This window comes from Anomaloglossus baeobatrachus, chromosome 2 (genome assembly GCF_048569485.1).
Source record: "Anomaloglossus baeobatrachus isolate aAnoBae1 chromosome 2, aAnoBae1.hap1, whole genome shotgun sequence".
Lineage (NCBI taxonomy): Eukaryota > Metazoa > Chordata > Amphibia > Anura > Aromobatidae > Anomaloglossus > Anomaloglossus baeobatrachus.
In genome coordinates, this window is record NC_134354.1 from 427,871,544 (window position 1) to 427,887,597 (window position 16,054).

The following is a 16,054-nucleotide window of genomic DNA, read 5'->3' on the forward strand; positions in this document are numbered from 1 at the left end:
AAGCTGCATTTTTTAAGTAGTGAAAATACACTCCAAAAATTCATTGTTGGAAAACAGGCTAAGATGGCGGTGACAGGGGCCTTCATTCTGGCTATGTATTACCGCAGACATCTGCACTGTATTCAGCATAGCACAGCTCCCAAACAAGCATACCCAGACCAGACGATGTACAGCACAAAGGGGTTAATACTCTGAGGGTGTTCTTCTTTCACCTTTCATGTAGTGCTGGCCTGTCCAGGGTGCTATACAATGTATTGTGTCATATGCTCCCCCTGCAGTAACTGCCACCAACTCCTCATGCACACAGCAGCCCTTATTGTCTCAGAAACCATCACAGATACCACTTTCAGTCCTTTTTACAGTCGTAAAATCGCCACATAAACTTTATAAAGCCCCAAAGAATCAGCCATGTCTGCACCGTGCCATAGCAGACTGGCTTCACACGCACCACAAGTGGCGGCCGGCCGGGTAATATTTGCCGCGCGCACGGTGACACGTGACCTGCAGTCAGACGCTTGGTCACGTGGTATGCGACGTCACGAGGTCCTCTCGGAGAAGGGGAGCGCGCTGATCAGTAGGTACATGTGATGTACCGTGGGTACTCCTAGAACGATCACCTTGTTTTATTACCTCATGCCATATAGTACAGAGGGGTGCGTGGTGTTCTATGCAGTCCAGCCATGTTGGCTGTTACCGGCAGCAGTGCATTGTGGGTGATGGTCGTTTTCCGGATAGTGAGGGTCTCCCTTCATATGTATTAATCCTCTGTGTGCATTATTAACCCTTAAAGGCGTTGGCCTCTTTTAGACAATGCTCGGCACAAACTGCAGTTTGTTAGAAATGATGCATCATGCTTTACTCACCATCCCCTGGTCCAGTTTCTGCATTGGCTGTAGTGCTGACAGCCCATCCTCACCATAGCCAATCAGTGAGCTCAGCCACCCTGCTAGTATAGACAAAACGCCTTCTTCAGTGAGCAGGCGGGACTTGGGGAGGGTGAGTACAGCATGGTTTGTTATTCTTAAAGGGAACCTGTCACGTACAATATGCATTCTGAGCTATCAGCAGATGTATATGTGCCCTAATTACACCTCCCTACCCATCCCTGTGTTGTTATATTGTGGAATATGAAAGTAATAAATGTTTTATTACTTACATATTTCCTATGTAAATAGCAGAGCTCGTCGCCCCATAGGTGTCACATCGCTCTGTGGGCGTTTGCATACGTTACATGGTATCTCGCCCTTGTGGGCATGATACCATAGATTCACACGTGCGACGTCCCCTGTTGCTCCTTTAGATCCCGCGCCTGTTTGCACTTACCATTCCCGCAGCCTTTTCCGGCTGCTTGTTGTCAGTTTCAGACGCGCTCTCCGCATGATCAGAAGAGTCTAATCATGCGCAGAGCTCGTCTGAAGCCGGCGAGTGAACACCCGGAAAAGGTTGTGGGAATGGTGCAAAAAAAAAAAAAGTGCAAACGCGCGGGATCTGAAGGAGCAACGGGGGACGTCGCACATGTGAATCCATGGTATCATGCCCACAGGGGAAGGCCTCCTTCACATGTCCGTGTCTCCGGTACGTGTTTGGTCCGTTTCCTCACGTGCTGGAGACACAGGCACACGTAGACAAATTAAAATCAATGGTCTGCGCACACTTGCATATTTTGCCATGGACCGTGAGTCCATATGGAGCATACGTGTGCCCATTTGCTCCACACGTAGACATGTCCGTTTTTCTCCGGCATCACGGGTGTCACATGGATCGCACACGGACCGCACAGATGTGATCCGTGTGACACGCATCAGAGAAAACACACGTGTCTGTGAATTAAAAGGAATTTCTAAACTCCCCTTCTCCAGCTCTGCTGTCTCTGCCACTGCTGTCACTCGCGTCCGACCCCCGCTCATTATGCTCATTGCATATTCACTCCACTGCGGGCCGGAAGCAGCAGCAGCGGGGAGTCTGCAGGACCGGAAACCGTAGATCAGAACCACATTCAGCAACGCCAGGGACAGGTGAGCAGAGTGTTCCTGTACTCTATGTGTTATCACGGATAACACACGGAGAACACATGTTGTGCCATTAACACGGCACACGGAGGGCAATACGCACCTTTGACACGTCCGTGAAAAATGTGCGTGATTTTCGCGGACGTGTGAAGGGGGCTTTATGCTAGTTTCACACATCCAGCTTTTCGCCGGATTCAGCACACCGCCAGTACAGTGTGTTACAGTACAATGGCAGCGCGACAACTTCCTGGGTCACATGCTCCAGTCACATGACAGCATGTGACCGGAGCTTGTCGCGCTGCCATTGTATTGTATAGACTGTACTGGAGTGCGCCGAATCCGGCGAAAAGCTGGATGTGTGAAACGGGCCTTACACAGTAAATGGGAAATAGTCTACCCAGTTACAAACCATTTGCTAACCCTTTGAAGCTCTGGGTCCCAGGAGTTGAGGTGCCATTTTTGATACCTGCAGCAAAAGCCCCTTAGTTTTTGCAATACTGCTAAATCCAGATTGTCCTTTTGTCACTTAGGGGTACTTTGCACGCTGCGACATCGCTAGCCGATGCTAGCGATGCCGAGCGCAATAGTCCCTGCCCCCGTCGCACATGCGATATCTTGTGATAGCTGCCGTAGCGACCATTATCGCTACGGCAGCTTCACACGCACTTGCCTGCCCTGCGACGTCGCTCTGGCCGGTAATCCGCCTCCTTCCTAAGGGGGCGGGTCGTGCGGCGTCAGCGACGTCACACGGCAGGCGGCCAATAGAAGAGGAGGGGCGGAGATGAGCGGGATGTAAACATCGCGCCCACCTCCTTCCTTCCGCATTGTCGGTGGAGGCAGGTAGATGTTCCTCGCTCCTGTGGCTTCACACACAGCGATGTGTACTGCTGCCATGAACGAGGAACAACATCATATCTCCTATTGGTGCAACATTATGGAAATGACTGACGCTACAAAGATCACCGATTGACGACACTTTTGCGATCGTTTATCGGCGCATCTAGGCTTTACACGTTGCGACGTCGTTACCGGCGCCGGATGTGCGTCACTTTCAATTTGACCCCGACGATATTGCAGTAGCGATGTCGCAATGTGCAAAGTACCCCTAAGTGTAACTTTACTACTGTTTAAACATTTCCCCTACAATTATATATTTCCTTCACATTATGTTTAAATTTTGACACTGATTTTGCTGTAACAAGGCTGATTGTCTTGAATATAGTTCATCACTGGAGCTGCACATAGTCTGTGCTCACAACAAGTGATGAGCGAGTATGCTTGGCACTGCTTGTTACTGGATCACACATAAGGAGCTCGGCTGAGTATCACGGGTGCTCTGATATTTCGTCTGTGAAACAACCACCACAGTGCACAGGCTTGCTTCACTGCATGATGTGGCTCTCGAGGGATAATATAACGTTCTCGGACGTTGTGTAACAAAAAAACCCCTGCCAGGAATGCTCTGTTATGGCTGGCTGTATGTGGGCGAGACCGAACAGGCCAATCATTGACTTTCCATAATGCTCGTCACTTGCGCCGAGCTCGTTCGAGCATCTGATCAGCTTGAATCGAGGAACGAGCATTTGAGCATTTTAGTGCTCACCCATCACTATTCATAACATTTTTGTGGTGCGCAGATCCCGATAAATAGATCCTTACACCACGTTCTCATGTATAATATTTGGTTAACATTTTACCTCAGTATTTGTAGGCTAAAACCAGGAGTGGGTAAGAAATACAGAAGTGGTGCTCGCATTTCTATTATACTTTTCCTCTGGCTGTGCCATTCCTGGTTTGCGCTTAACAAATATTGATGTAAAAATGACCAAGTACTGAACATGTGAACGTGGCCTTACACTTCTGTTTTTACGTGTGATATTTTTTTCCCCCCAGAATGAAACTCCTCACATCTCTCTCAGTCTGCCCTCATCTCTGGAGGTCAATTCCATGCCATCTCTCCGAACTGCGCCTGGATTTTGTTTTACCAGGCGGTCAGTCTTTTCGGTGAGTACATTCCTGATAGTTACACTCAAACTTTATTTTAAAGGTGTAGTACTAGAAAAGACACTTGCGATGAAGTAGATGGAAGAAAAGGGTTAATCCGTGCTGCCAGAATATCATCACTGAAGTTCAATGTACATTATTGATTTTGTTCCTGAAGGAGTTATAGAGTGCCGAAACGTGTAGAACAATAAAATCAGATGTTTTAATCTCCATCAATCTTCAGTTATCTTCTTCTGTCAGTGCAGATTAACACTTTTCTTCCTTCTACTTCATTGCTATTTTTCTGGGTTCTGCAGCAGCCATCGTTATATGTGGTTTTAGTGGTTGCGTCTATAACACAACCGCACCAGGTTAGGCAGCACTCACATTAGCGGTATTTTGCCGCAAAATGAGATCCGGTACAAATGCGCTTCAGCTCAATTCATCTCCATTGGAATCGCGGCAAGATGCGGTCGCATGCGGCTGCGTATGACACACGCAACCGCATACTGGAAATAAACCGAAACGCATCTGTGATGAATCCAGTTTTGCGGTAAAATAGGGCTGAGCAGATACGAATTGTAAAACTACGGATCCCGTGGTTTAAAAGATTTCCGAGTGCCGGATCCAGTATTCCAGGTGCACTATCCGGATTCGGCACTGGCGAAAATAATTGAAAAATAAAGAAAAACAGAGATAAAACAGCGTTTCATACTTACAGAGACTCGGTTTCATGGCGGCACACTGTTTCTGGGTCGTGCATTCACTTCCTGTACTGTGTATCTATACACACAGCTTTCCGTGTTTTCCCCGCCCACCGGCCGTTCTCTCGTCTGTGATTGGTTGCAGACAGACCGCGCCCCCAGCCTGTGACAGTATCTGCCTGCCATGCAGTCATCACGGCTGTCATTGTCTGCACAGCCTGCGGTCATGCTCTATGGCCGCTGGCTATGTAGCATAGCTGAAGCAGCATGGGACCTCGTGTGGATTACACCGGAGCTGCAGGGTGTTGGGGGTTAATAAAGTGGTGAAGGGGTTAATAAAGTGGTGAAGGAGGGTGTGCGTTTTGTATTTTATTCCAAATAAAGGATTTTTCTCTGTATCTGTGTTTATTTATATTCATTTACAGGTTAGTGTGATGCAGGTATCTCAAAGACGCCTGTGCTATCACTAACCTAGGGCTTAATAGCAGCTGTGTGCTGCTATTAACCCCTTATTAGACCGATTGCCACTGCTCCAGGCCAACGGTAAGAGCCGGTAAAGCACCGGGATTGTCACATCTAATAGATGCGGCAATACCGGACGGCTGCGGGCTGGAATACCAGCCCCCAGCCGGCTTTATCATGGCTGGGTATCAAAATTAGTGGGACCGCACGTCGTTTTTTTTTTTTTTTTTTTTTAATTATTTAACAATAGAAAAGTCGCATGTGGTTCCTTTTCTTTTGCTACACAGCCAAGATAAGTACTGGTTTTTTTTTTTTTAATTTTTGGGCCAAGGGATGTAAATTTGGTGATTATTACATTTTTACACCAGATTCCGGCACCCAATCTACACCTCATGGTAAAAATAAAATTGCAAATTTGGTGCTGAAGTCTGGTGTAGACTATTTCAGCACCAAATGTGCACCTCCTGGCACAAAACCGCTGCAAAAAAATGCGTAAAAAAACATGGATTTTTGCCAGGAGGTATAGATTGGATGCAAGAATATGGTGTAACAATTTCAGCACCAAATTTGCATCCCTTGGCCCAAAAATGAAAAAAAGTTATTTTATTTTTGCCAGGAGGTGGAAATTTGGTGCTCAAATCTAGTACACACAATATCAGCACCAAATGTGCACCTCCTGTCAAAAAAGCGCAGCAAAAAAATGCATGAAAATAACACGTGTTTTTTTGCTAGGAGGTGTAGATTGAGTGGAAGCGCGCTGGATGATCAGGTACAGAAAAGTTCCAATTCCGCAGTAGGTTTCGTCCCTCTTCATAGGAGGTGAGGACATGCCATGAGTTTTTGAAAGTTGATAATAAGCTTCATAGGAAACCCCCATCTGTATGCCACCGAATTCTCCCGTAGTACTGTAGTGATAGGTGACATAATTCTGCGGAAGCGGAGGGTGGTTGCTGAAACATCTGCATATAGTTTCACATGTTGAAATGGGGATGGAAGGAATCCCTTCTTTCTGGCATAATATAGTAAATAGAGATGGGAGAACTCGAACTGTAAAGTTCAGCGTCCGTACCGAACACATGGTGTTCGTGCACACGAACACGAGCTTTCTGGGACGTTCGTGTTACAGTTCGTGTACCCGTTCGGGTCCAGGGGCTGTTAAAAAAAAAAAAAGCACGTTATTAAAAAAACATTCTAATCATACTTACAGGTTCCGCGACGCGTCTTGCAGACTCTGCCTCCCAGCGCTTCTGCTAACGCGTCCGTCCGATCATTGCTGTTCCCCCCCGGTAAGCACCTCTGGCTAAAAGGACCTGCCATTACCGTGACGTCATACCCATGTGACCAGTCACGTGTGAAGGTTGTATTACCTCATTGGCAACAGACTAGTCACGTGAGTATGACATCATCACAGGTCCTGGTGCGCCGTGATGCGAGTGTCATTGCATCACGGTGCACAATCTCCCTATGGCAGCGGGTCAGCTGCATGTATTTCCACAGCTGAGGCGCTGCTGTCGTGAGAGTGGGGTGATGCAATGTGAGACGCAAGTGCAATCATCCCCTCACTGTCAGCGTCTGCTTCATCGCTCTATTCAGAACGATGTAGTAGACCTGACATGGCTCTCTGTCATGCTTCTCACTATGTATAGACACTTCTGTGCACAAGATGAAGCAGAGTTGACTTTGCTCTTTGCCTCTCACTGTATATAGGACTGTCTGTGCACAGTGATGAAGCTGACATTGCTGTCCCTGTGGAGTATGTCGGACTAAGGATTTTTTTGTAATAAAGGTGAAGTCTAAATGTTTTTTGTTTTATTTCTAATAAAATAAATTTCTGTGTTGTGTTTTTTCTTTTACTGTTTCCTAGAAATTCATGGTGGCCATGTCTATTTTGGCTTAGTACCATCTGAGAATACAAAGCTGGAATTAACCCCTTTATTACCCAGCGAGCCACTGCCATCACGGTCGCTGGACGAGCCGGGTAAAGCGCCTGGAAATGGCGCTAAGAAACAATGCGCCATTTCCAGGGGCTGCTGCGGGCTGCCGAGAATCCCAGCCCCTAGCTGCCTGGCTATACCTGACTGGCAATCAAAATACGGCGGGAGCCCACGCTTTTTCTTTTTTTAATTACTTTTTTAAATAAAAAAAAATGAATGGGCTTCCCTGCATTTTAATTGCCAGCCAAGGTAACACCAGGAAGATGGGGGTGGCAGCCCGTAGCCGTCTGCTTTATCTGCGCTGAGAATCAAAAATACCGCGGAGCGCTACGTCATTTTTTTTTAATGATTTATTTATTTTTACAGTACTGTGATGTCAGGCAATCAAAATACAGGTAGGCCCATTTTTTTGTTATTTAAATAAATAATTAAAAAAAAAATATGTGGGCTCCCGCTGCATTTTTTTGTATTGCTAGCTAAGGCTTTGTGTGCAGTAGACCGTTTTACCCGCGGATTTGCTGCGGAAATTTCTTGAGAAAGGTGTTAAATCTTTCTGCAGACATTTCCCAGCAAAACCTATGGAAAAAAAAAATAGGTGTGCGCACACTGCGGATTTTTCTCAAGGAAAGTTTCTTGAGAAAATGTTCTCGAGAAACTTTCTTGAGAAAATGAGCATGTTCATTATTTCCTTCGGATTACCCCCGGATTTGCACTTATCCATTCATAAAAATCCGCGGGTAATTCGCGGCAAATCCGCATGCGTTTTTGCCGCAAATTTGGTGCGGATTTTTTCCGCAGATGCAAGAATCTTCAGCTCCCAGAATGTCTCTCAAGAAAGTTTCTTGAGAAACATGACATTTCTAGTGCGCACATAGCCTTAGAGTAATCCAAGCAGCTACTGGCTATTAACCCCCACTGCTTGGTGTTACCTTCACTGGCAATGGAATATCCTGTGAAGCATTTTTTAAATTTTTTTTTCCAGAAAAAAATGACGTTGGCTTCGTCATATTTTTGTATGCTACCCAGGTACAACAGACAGGTACGGGCTGCCCCCAACCCCCAGCTGCCTATTTGTACCCGGCTGGAAACTAAACATATAGGAAAGCCCTTTTTTTAATTATTTCATGAAATAATTAAAAAAAAAAAAACGACGTGGGCTTCGCCCCATTTTTGTGTCCAGCCAGGCACAACTAGGCAGCTGGGGATTGGAATCCGCAGCGCAGGTTGGCCAAAGCTTTCTGGGCCCCTCCGCTGCGAATTGCAGTCCGCAGCCGCCCCAGAAAATGGCGCTTTCATAGAAGCGCCATCTTCTGGCGCTGTATCAAACTCTTCCAGTGGCCCTGGTGACAGGTGGCACGTTGGGTAATAAGTGGTTAATACTAGCTTTGTTTTACTAGCTAGTGTTAAGCCAGAGATTCTTAATGTCAGGCAAGTTTGACCCGGCCATTAAAAATTTCCAGTAAAGGGTTAAAAAAAAGACACCACACAGAGGAAAAAATACTTTAATAGAAATAAATACACAGACACACTTAGAGACTCCATGTTTATGACTCTCTCTCACCCCTCCACGATCCTGGTCTTCTGTCTTCCTTCTCCTTCAACCCATATAGCTCTGCTACATCAGACAGCACTGCATGGGAGGAAGAACGCTGCTGCTCCTGTGCAGTCTAATCAGTGAGAGAGCAGAAGCTGCGGGTTGGTAAGCGGTGACATCACCGCTGACACTGTTACCACCGTTGCAATAGTAACCTGACAGGCGGGTTACTATAGCAACGGTGATCTCCGATCACCTGATTCTCGGCGCCGCTATTCACCGGCTGTGGCAGCCAGTCCCTGTATGTGGGCTGACTTTCTAAAGAGCGCCGATATGCAGGGACAGGGAGCCGACCATGTGTCCAAGCATCTCCCCAGTACACGGCACTCACCGAGTATACTGAGTACGGAGATGGTCAGACGAGCACCGCGTACCGGAGAGATGCACTGGCAGGACCTAGCATGACGTCATAGCCATGTGACCAGTCTGTAGCCAATGCGATAATACACACGTGACTGGTAACATGCTATGACGTCACGGAACGTCCTATCATCAGTGCAGGTTACCGGGAGGGCACAGCGATGATCGGAAGGAGAAGCGGCAGGAGACAGAGTCTGCAGGACGCGTCGCGGGACCTGTAAGTATAATGACAATGTTTATTATTAACTATATTCTTTATTTTACAGACCCCCTCCCCATCACATAACTGTAAAGCCTGAGTTCGGTGTTCGGACGCAAGTTTGCGTTATATCAGAACCCGAACGCAAACTTTACAAAACGTTCGGGCGAGTCTGCTGAACACCGAACATCGAACATCGGGGGGTTCGCCCATCCCTAATAGTAAATCCTCTTTCACATGAAAAAAGTGTATACGCGCCAAGACGTCTATGTGCGTAGTGTGAAGTACATGTCTAGGACTAGGCACCCTGTGTGCTCTGTCTATTATACGGTCATGGGCAGAGCAAGAAAGTATGATGGCTTTTATTAAATCCTGAATTTAGCCCTTAAGATCAGAGGGTTAACGCTTTCTGGGACGCCCTTGAATTTTATATTGTTACGCCTGGAGCGATACTCCAGGTCCACAAGCTTGTTCTGAATAGCTTCAATTTCATCAGAGAGGTATTTATGTGCATCAATCAGTTTGTTGTGGGAGTTTGCAAAGTCCCACATTTTTTGCTCAATGTGTGTGACCTTGGTGTCCAACTCACTGGTGAGAGCCTGGACTGGAATTAATAGTTTAGAAAAGTCCTGGTGCATGGAATTACAGAAAGCCATCAGCATCTCCTTGAGGAGTGTGCTAGAGGCAGGCTGGTCTGTTGTTTGGAAGCCTGCCAGCACCTCCACAGCATTAGGCCCGTTTCACACGTCAGTGAAAAACACTGATGTTCTTCACTGACGTGTAAAACACGCACATGTCCCTCCGTGTTCCGTGATTCACGGCACACGTGGCTTGTCCATGTGCAATCCGTGATCCATGATCCCGTGATTGCACATGGACATTACTCACCTGCCTTCACTGCTGCTGTCCATGGTGCTGATCTCCTCGGCTCTGCAGCGTCCGCCCACCGCTCTCAGCACCTACTTCCTGGTCGGCATTTCCTGCTCTCATGAATATTCATTCATTCAGGAGCTGCCGAGAGCGGAGCAGGCACAGCGAATCGCAGGCAAGGTAAGTTGAAAATTTTGAATATTTGATATGTCAGTGTTTTACTGGTACGTGTGTCACTGATCACACATGGATCACACCATAGTGTGGTCCGTGGGTCATCAGGGATGCCAGACAAAAACGGACATGTCTCCGTGCAGAATCACGGCCACACGTGCACGCTGCACGGAGACACGTTCAGTGAAAAATCACTGATGTGTGAGCAGACCCATTGATTATAATGGGTCTGCGTATGTCAGTGATTCTGGTACGTTCAAAAAAAGGCACAAACGTACCAGAATCACTGACGTGTGAAAGGGGCCTTAGAGAGGGTGGGGGCTCTCTGCTCCTTCTCTGAATCAGAGCCATCCTTGCATCCACCTGCACTATTTTGACTGCACTGCTGCAAAGCACCAGAGTGTGAATGTGAATCCTTCCGACCACCTGCCGGAACTTTATCTTCCACTTCTGATGCAGCTACTAATGGGCTAAATCTCGATCTTGGAGAGGGACTGGGGCCCTGAGAGGGGGTTTATGAAGGTGCACTCACCGCTCTTGGGGATGGTGAGCCCGGGGATGAGTTCCTGCAGGGCGATTGAGAGGTCTGTGACACAGGGGAGCAAGGCTTGCTATGGCATCCAGAGCTATCTTTGCCTGGATCTTTATCAAAGAAGTACTCCAGCTTTCTTTCTTTCTTCTGCGTTCTCTTACCCCTGGTCATCATGCCTACACGTCAGGTGTCACAGGGGACCTTGTGAACGCTTCATGCGCTGTTTTTGTCGCTTTTGAAGTACTAGCTGTGCTGAGGCTCTAGGATCAAATGGCCATCTTCCTCTGCTGCCTGGCCACGCCCCCTGCCACCACCATTTTTAATCTCCGGATTCTGGTCCCCATAGACTTATATGGGTACCGGAATCCGGAGCGGATCCGGATTTTTTTTTGTTTAATCCGTCAGGGATCCAACGATCCGGATGTTGCCAGATTCGATCAGCCCTACCGCTGAGGTGAGCGCAGGCTTAGTGCACCTATATAAATTCTTTTTGGTACCACCAGATAAGACACCATTTGCATCCCCACCTCTTCTTTGTCTTTTCAGTTTTTACAACATAGAAAAGACTCTTGTCACCTATCTACAGCCCACAAACACCATTGTATTTGTACGCAGAGATAACATCAGGGTAGTATTGTTTACATTGTTCATTGGTGCCTTCATTACAGCTCTACAAGGAGAACTTTCCTTCACTATCAAATGGGAAATCTGCCTAAGGGGTGCTTCACACATAGCGAGATCGCTACCGAAATCGCTGCTACGGCACGGTTTTGGTGACGCAACAGTGACCTCATTAGCGATCTCGCTGTGTGTGACACTGAGCAGCGATCTGGCTCCTGCTGCGAGATCGCTGCTCGTTACACACAGCCCTGGTTCGTTTTCTTCAAAGGCGCTCTCCTGCTGTGGCACACAGATCGCTGTGTGTGACAGCGAGAGAGCGACGAAATGAAGCGAACAGGGAGCAGGAGCCGGCATCTGGCAGCTGTGGTAAGCTGTAACCAGGGTAAACATCGGGTAACCAAGGTGGTTACCCGATATTTACCTTAGTTACCAGCCTCCGCAGCTCTCACGCTGCCTGTGCTGCTGGCTCCGGCTCTCTGCACATGTAGCTGCAGTACACATCGGGTTAATTAACCCGATGTGTACTGTAGCTAGGAGAGCAGGGAGCCAGCGCTAAGCAGTGTGCGCGGCTCCCTGCTCTCTGCACATGTAGCTGCAGTACACATCGGGTTAATTAACCCGATGTGTACTGTAGCTAGGAGAGCAAGGAGCCAGCGCTAAGCAGTGTGCGCGGCTCCCTGCTCTCGCGGTTATGATCGCTGCTTCGGCTGCTGTGTTTGACAGCTAAGCAGCGATCATAACAGCAACTTACAAGGTCGCTGTTACGTCACAGAAAATGGTGACGTAACAGCGACCTCGTTGTCGCTGTCGCTTAGTGTGAACCAGCCCTTAGCCTCTGTGCGCACTAGAAAAGTGATTTTTCTCAAGAAAATTTCTTGAGAAACTTCTGGGAGTTGAAGATTACCGCATCTACGGTAAAAAAACGCACCAAAACTGCAGGAAAAACGCATGCGGTTTTGCCGTGGTTTTGGTGCGTTTTTTCCGCGTTTCTTCCGTAGGTTGGTCCCTGCAGTTTTTTATAAATAAAGCATGTTGAAAAAGGAAAAAAAAGGTAATTTCCTTCTGATATACAGTTAGGTCCAGAAATATTTGGACAGTGACACAAGTTTTGTTATTTTAGCTGTTGACAAAAACATGTTCAGAAATACAATTATATATATAATATGGGCTGAAAGTGCACACTCCCAGCTGCAATATGAGAGTTTTCACATCCAAATCGGAGAAAGGGTTTAGGAATCATAGCTCTGTAATGCATAGCCTCCTCTTTTTCAAGGGACCAAAAGTAATTGGACAAGGGACTCTAAGGGCTGCAATTAACTCTGAAGGCGTCTCCCTCGTTAACCTGTAATCAATGAAGTAGTTAAAAGGTCTGGGGTTGATTACAGGTGTGTGGTTTTGTATTTGGAAGCTGTTGCTGTGACCAGACAACAAGCGGTCTAAGGAACTCTCAATTGAGGTGAAGCAAAACATCCTGAGGCTGAAAAAAAAGAAAAAATCCATCAGAGAGATAGCAGACATGCTTGGAGTAGCAAAATCAACAGTCTGGTACATTCTGAGAAAAAAGGAATTGACTGGTGAGCTTGGAAACTCAAAAAGGCCTGGGCGTCCATGGATGACAACAGTGATGGATGATCGCCGCATACTTTCTTTGGTGAAGAAGAACCCGTTCACAACATCAACTGAAGTCCAGAACACTCTCAGTGAAGTAGGTGTATCTGTCTCTAAGTCAACAGTAAAGAGAAGACTCCATGAAAGTAAATACAAAGGGTTCACATCTAGATGCAAACAATTCATCAATTCCAAAAATAGACAGGCCAGAGTTAAATTTGCTGAAAAACACCTCATGAAGCCAGCTCAGTTCTGGAAAAGTATTCTATGGACAGATGAGACAAAGATCAACCTGTACCAGAATGATGGGAAGAAAAAAGTTTGGAGAAGAAAGGGAACGGCACATGATCCAAGGCACACCACATCCTCTGTAAAACATGGTGGAGGCAACGTGATGGTATGGTCATGCATGGCTTTCAATGGCACTGGGTCACTTGTGTTTATTGATGACATAACAGCAGACAAGAGTAGCCGGATGAATTCTGAAGTTTACCGGGATATACTTTCAGCCCAGATTCAGCCAAATGCCGCAAAGTTGATCGGACGGCGCTTCATAGTACAGATGGACAATGACCCCAAGCATACAGCCAAAGCTACCCAGGAGTTCATGAGTGCAAAAAAGTGGAACATTCTGCAATGGCCAAGTCAATCACCAGATCTTAACCCAATTGAGCATGCATTTCACTTGCTCAAATCCAGACTTAAGACGGAAAGACCCACAAACAAGCAAGACCTGAAGGCTGCGGCTGTAAAGGCCTGGCAAAGCATTAAGGAGGAAACCCAGCGTTTGGTGATGTCCATGGGTTCCAGACTTAAGGCAGTGATTGCCTCCAAAGGATTCGCAACAAAATATTGAAAATAAAAATATTTTGTTTGGGTTTGGTTTATTTGTCCAATTACTTTTGACCTCCTAAAATGTGGAATGTTTGTAAAGAAATGTGTACTATTCCTACAATTTCTATCAGATATTTTTGTTCAAATCTTCAAATTAAAAGTTACAATCTGCACTTGAATTCTGTTGTAGAGGTTTCATTTCAAATCCAATGTGGTGGCATTCAGAGCCCGACTCGCGAAAATTGTGTCACTGTCCAAATATTTCTGGACCTAACTGTAGATAGATAGAGAAATCGATAATGGATAGATAGATAGATAGAAGGATATATAGATAAGATGGATGGATAGATGGATAGAGGGATCGATAGATAAATAAATGGATAATGGATAGATAGAAGGATAGATAGAGGAATAGATAGAGGGATAGATAATGGACAGATAGAAGGATAGATAGAGGGATAGAGTCCCTGTGAGCACACACTGCATTTCTCACGAGCGGTAGTGTGTTCACATTACCGACCGTGGGAAATGACTTGTAATTACCTCTGCAGGCTCGTTACGAGGCTGCATTCTGTACAGTCTCAGTTGCGGCTGGATGCAAGCATTGTGGGACCTCCGTGGATTACGCCGGAGCTGTGTGTTGGGGGGATTAATAAAGGGGTGAAAGAGGGGGCTTTTTGTCTTTTATTTAAAATAAAGGATTTTTCGATGTGTGTGTGTGTGTGTTTATTCACTTTACTTACAGGTTAATCACGAAAGCTGTCTCATAGACGCTGCCATGATTAAGCCTGGACTTAAATGGCAGCGATCCGCTGCCATTTAACTCATTATTACCCTGATTGCCACCGCATCACGGCAATGTGGAAGAGCCGGGAAACTCCGGGACTGCCGCATAATGGATGCGACAGTCCCGGGGCAGCTGCGGGCTGATATTCTCGGCTGCGGGAGGGGGGGGTGCATTAACCCTGGCCCTCGCCCTCCCCAGCCTGAAAATACCGGGCCGCCGCTGTGTGTTTACCTCGGCTGGATGGTAAAAATACAGCGGAGCCCACTTTTTTTTGTACGTTTGATTTGTATGTGTATTCTATATGTCTGTCTCTGTGTGTGAGTGTGAGTGCGATCTGCGTGTATTCTATATGTGTATGTGTCTGTGATGTGTGTCTGTGTGTGTGTGTTTGCTCCGCTTCCTCTTCCTGTCATAATGACATCACTTCCCTGCAAAACGCAGGAAGTGATGAACATTACCGCAGGTAAACCGTGGCTATACTGAGGGTATACCGCACATCATTTGCTACCTGCGGTATGCCCGCGGTATTTCGCGATTACATTACAGTGAATGGAGTGAAATACCGCAGGTACCTGCGGAAAAGAAGTGACATGCACATTTTCTCAAGAAATTCTGCAGAAAGAATTTTCATGAGAAAAAAACGCAGTGTGCGCACAGCTATTTTTTTTTTCCCATAGGTTTTGCTGGGAAATGTCTGCAGAAAGATTACAAACCTTTCTCAAGAAATTTCTGCAGCAAAACCGCGGGTAAAAACGCAGTGTGCACACAAGGCCTAAGGCCTAAGACACACGGCATGAAAATTGAAGTGAGTGGAATGCGATAAAACATTGCATTCCACTTGGACCAATATTACTCTGTGCCAGCACCCATGAGCGATTATTTTCTCAGCCCTAATCGGACCGAGAAAACAGTCGCAGCATGCTGCATGTGCAATGCGATACTCTTTCTCTCGCACCCATTCAAGTCTATGGGGCAAGAGAAACCTCGCACTGCACTCGCATTACACCAGTGTAATGCGAGTGCAGAGCGAGAATAGCAGTAGCCGGCAACGGAGGAGAGAGGGAGATAAATCCCTCCCCTCTGTAGTGCCAGCCCTTCCCTCCTCAACGCTGGCCCTCCCCTCAGTGCCGTCCCGACCCCCGCAGCTGTGGTCCGATCGCACGATCGGACCTCAGTCGCAGTGACACTCGCATGACACTTTGCTCCCACTGTGCTGCCAGTGTGAGCCGAGTGTCATACGAGGATCGCAGTAGTCCCATGTGGGCCCGACCTAAATGTAAAAGTAGAACTGTAGATTGTCATTCAGGCACTTTAAAAAGCTAAAAATAAAAAAAACAAGATTGCCAGCACTAAATGTGCACTACTTCACTAAAAATTCCAAAC

The 16,054-nt window shown here is 46.8% G+C and overlaps 1 protein-coding gene across 5 annotated transcripts in view; it reads left to right on the forward strand.

Moving 5' to 3' along the window:
• The first annotated feature begins 526 nt into the window (after positions 1-526).
• The window catches only part of OGG1 (8-oxoguanine DNA glycosylase), a 49,993-nt gene continuing 34,465 nt past the window's right edge, over positions 527-16,054 (forward strand). For 3 of the 5 annotated variants that reach the window (XM_075334166.1, XM_075334170.1, XM_075334165.1), the window contains exons 1-2: positions 527-578; positions 3,903-4,013. In XM_075334166.1, the coding sequence (XP_075190281.1) occupies positions 529-578; positions 3,903-4,013 (161 nt within the window). In that variant the 5' untranslated portion in view covers positions 527-528. Of the gene's footprint in view, positions 579-693; positions 997-3,902; positions 4,014-16,054 lie in introns of those variants that run through there. The other 2 variants (XM_075334168.1, XM_075334169.1) reach the window with 2 other exon arrangements.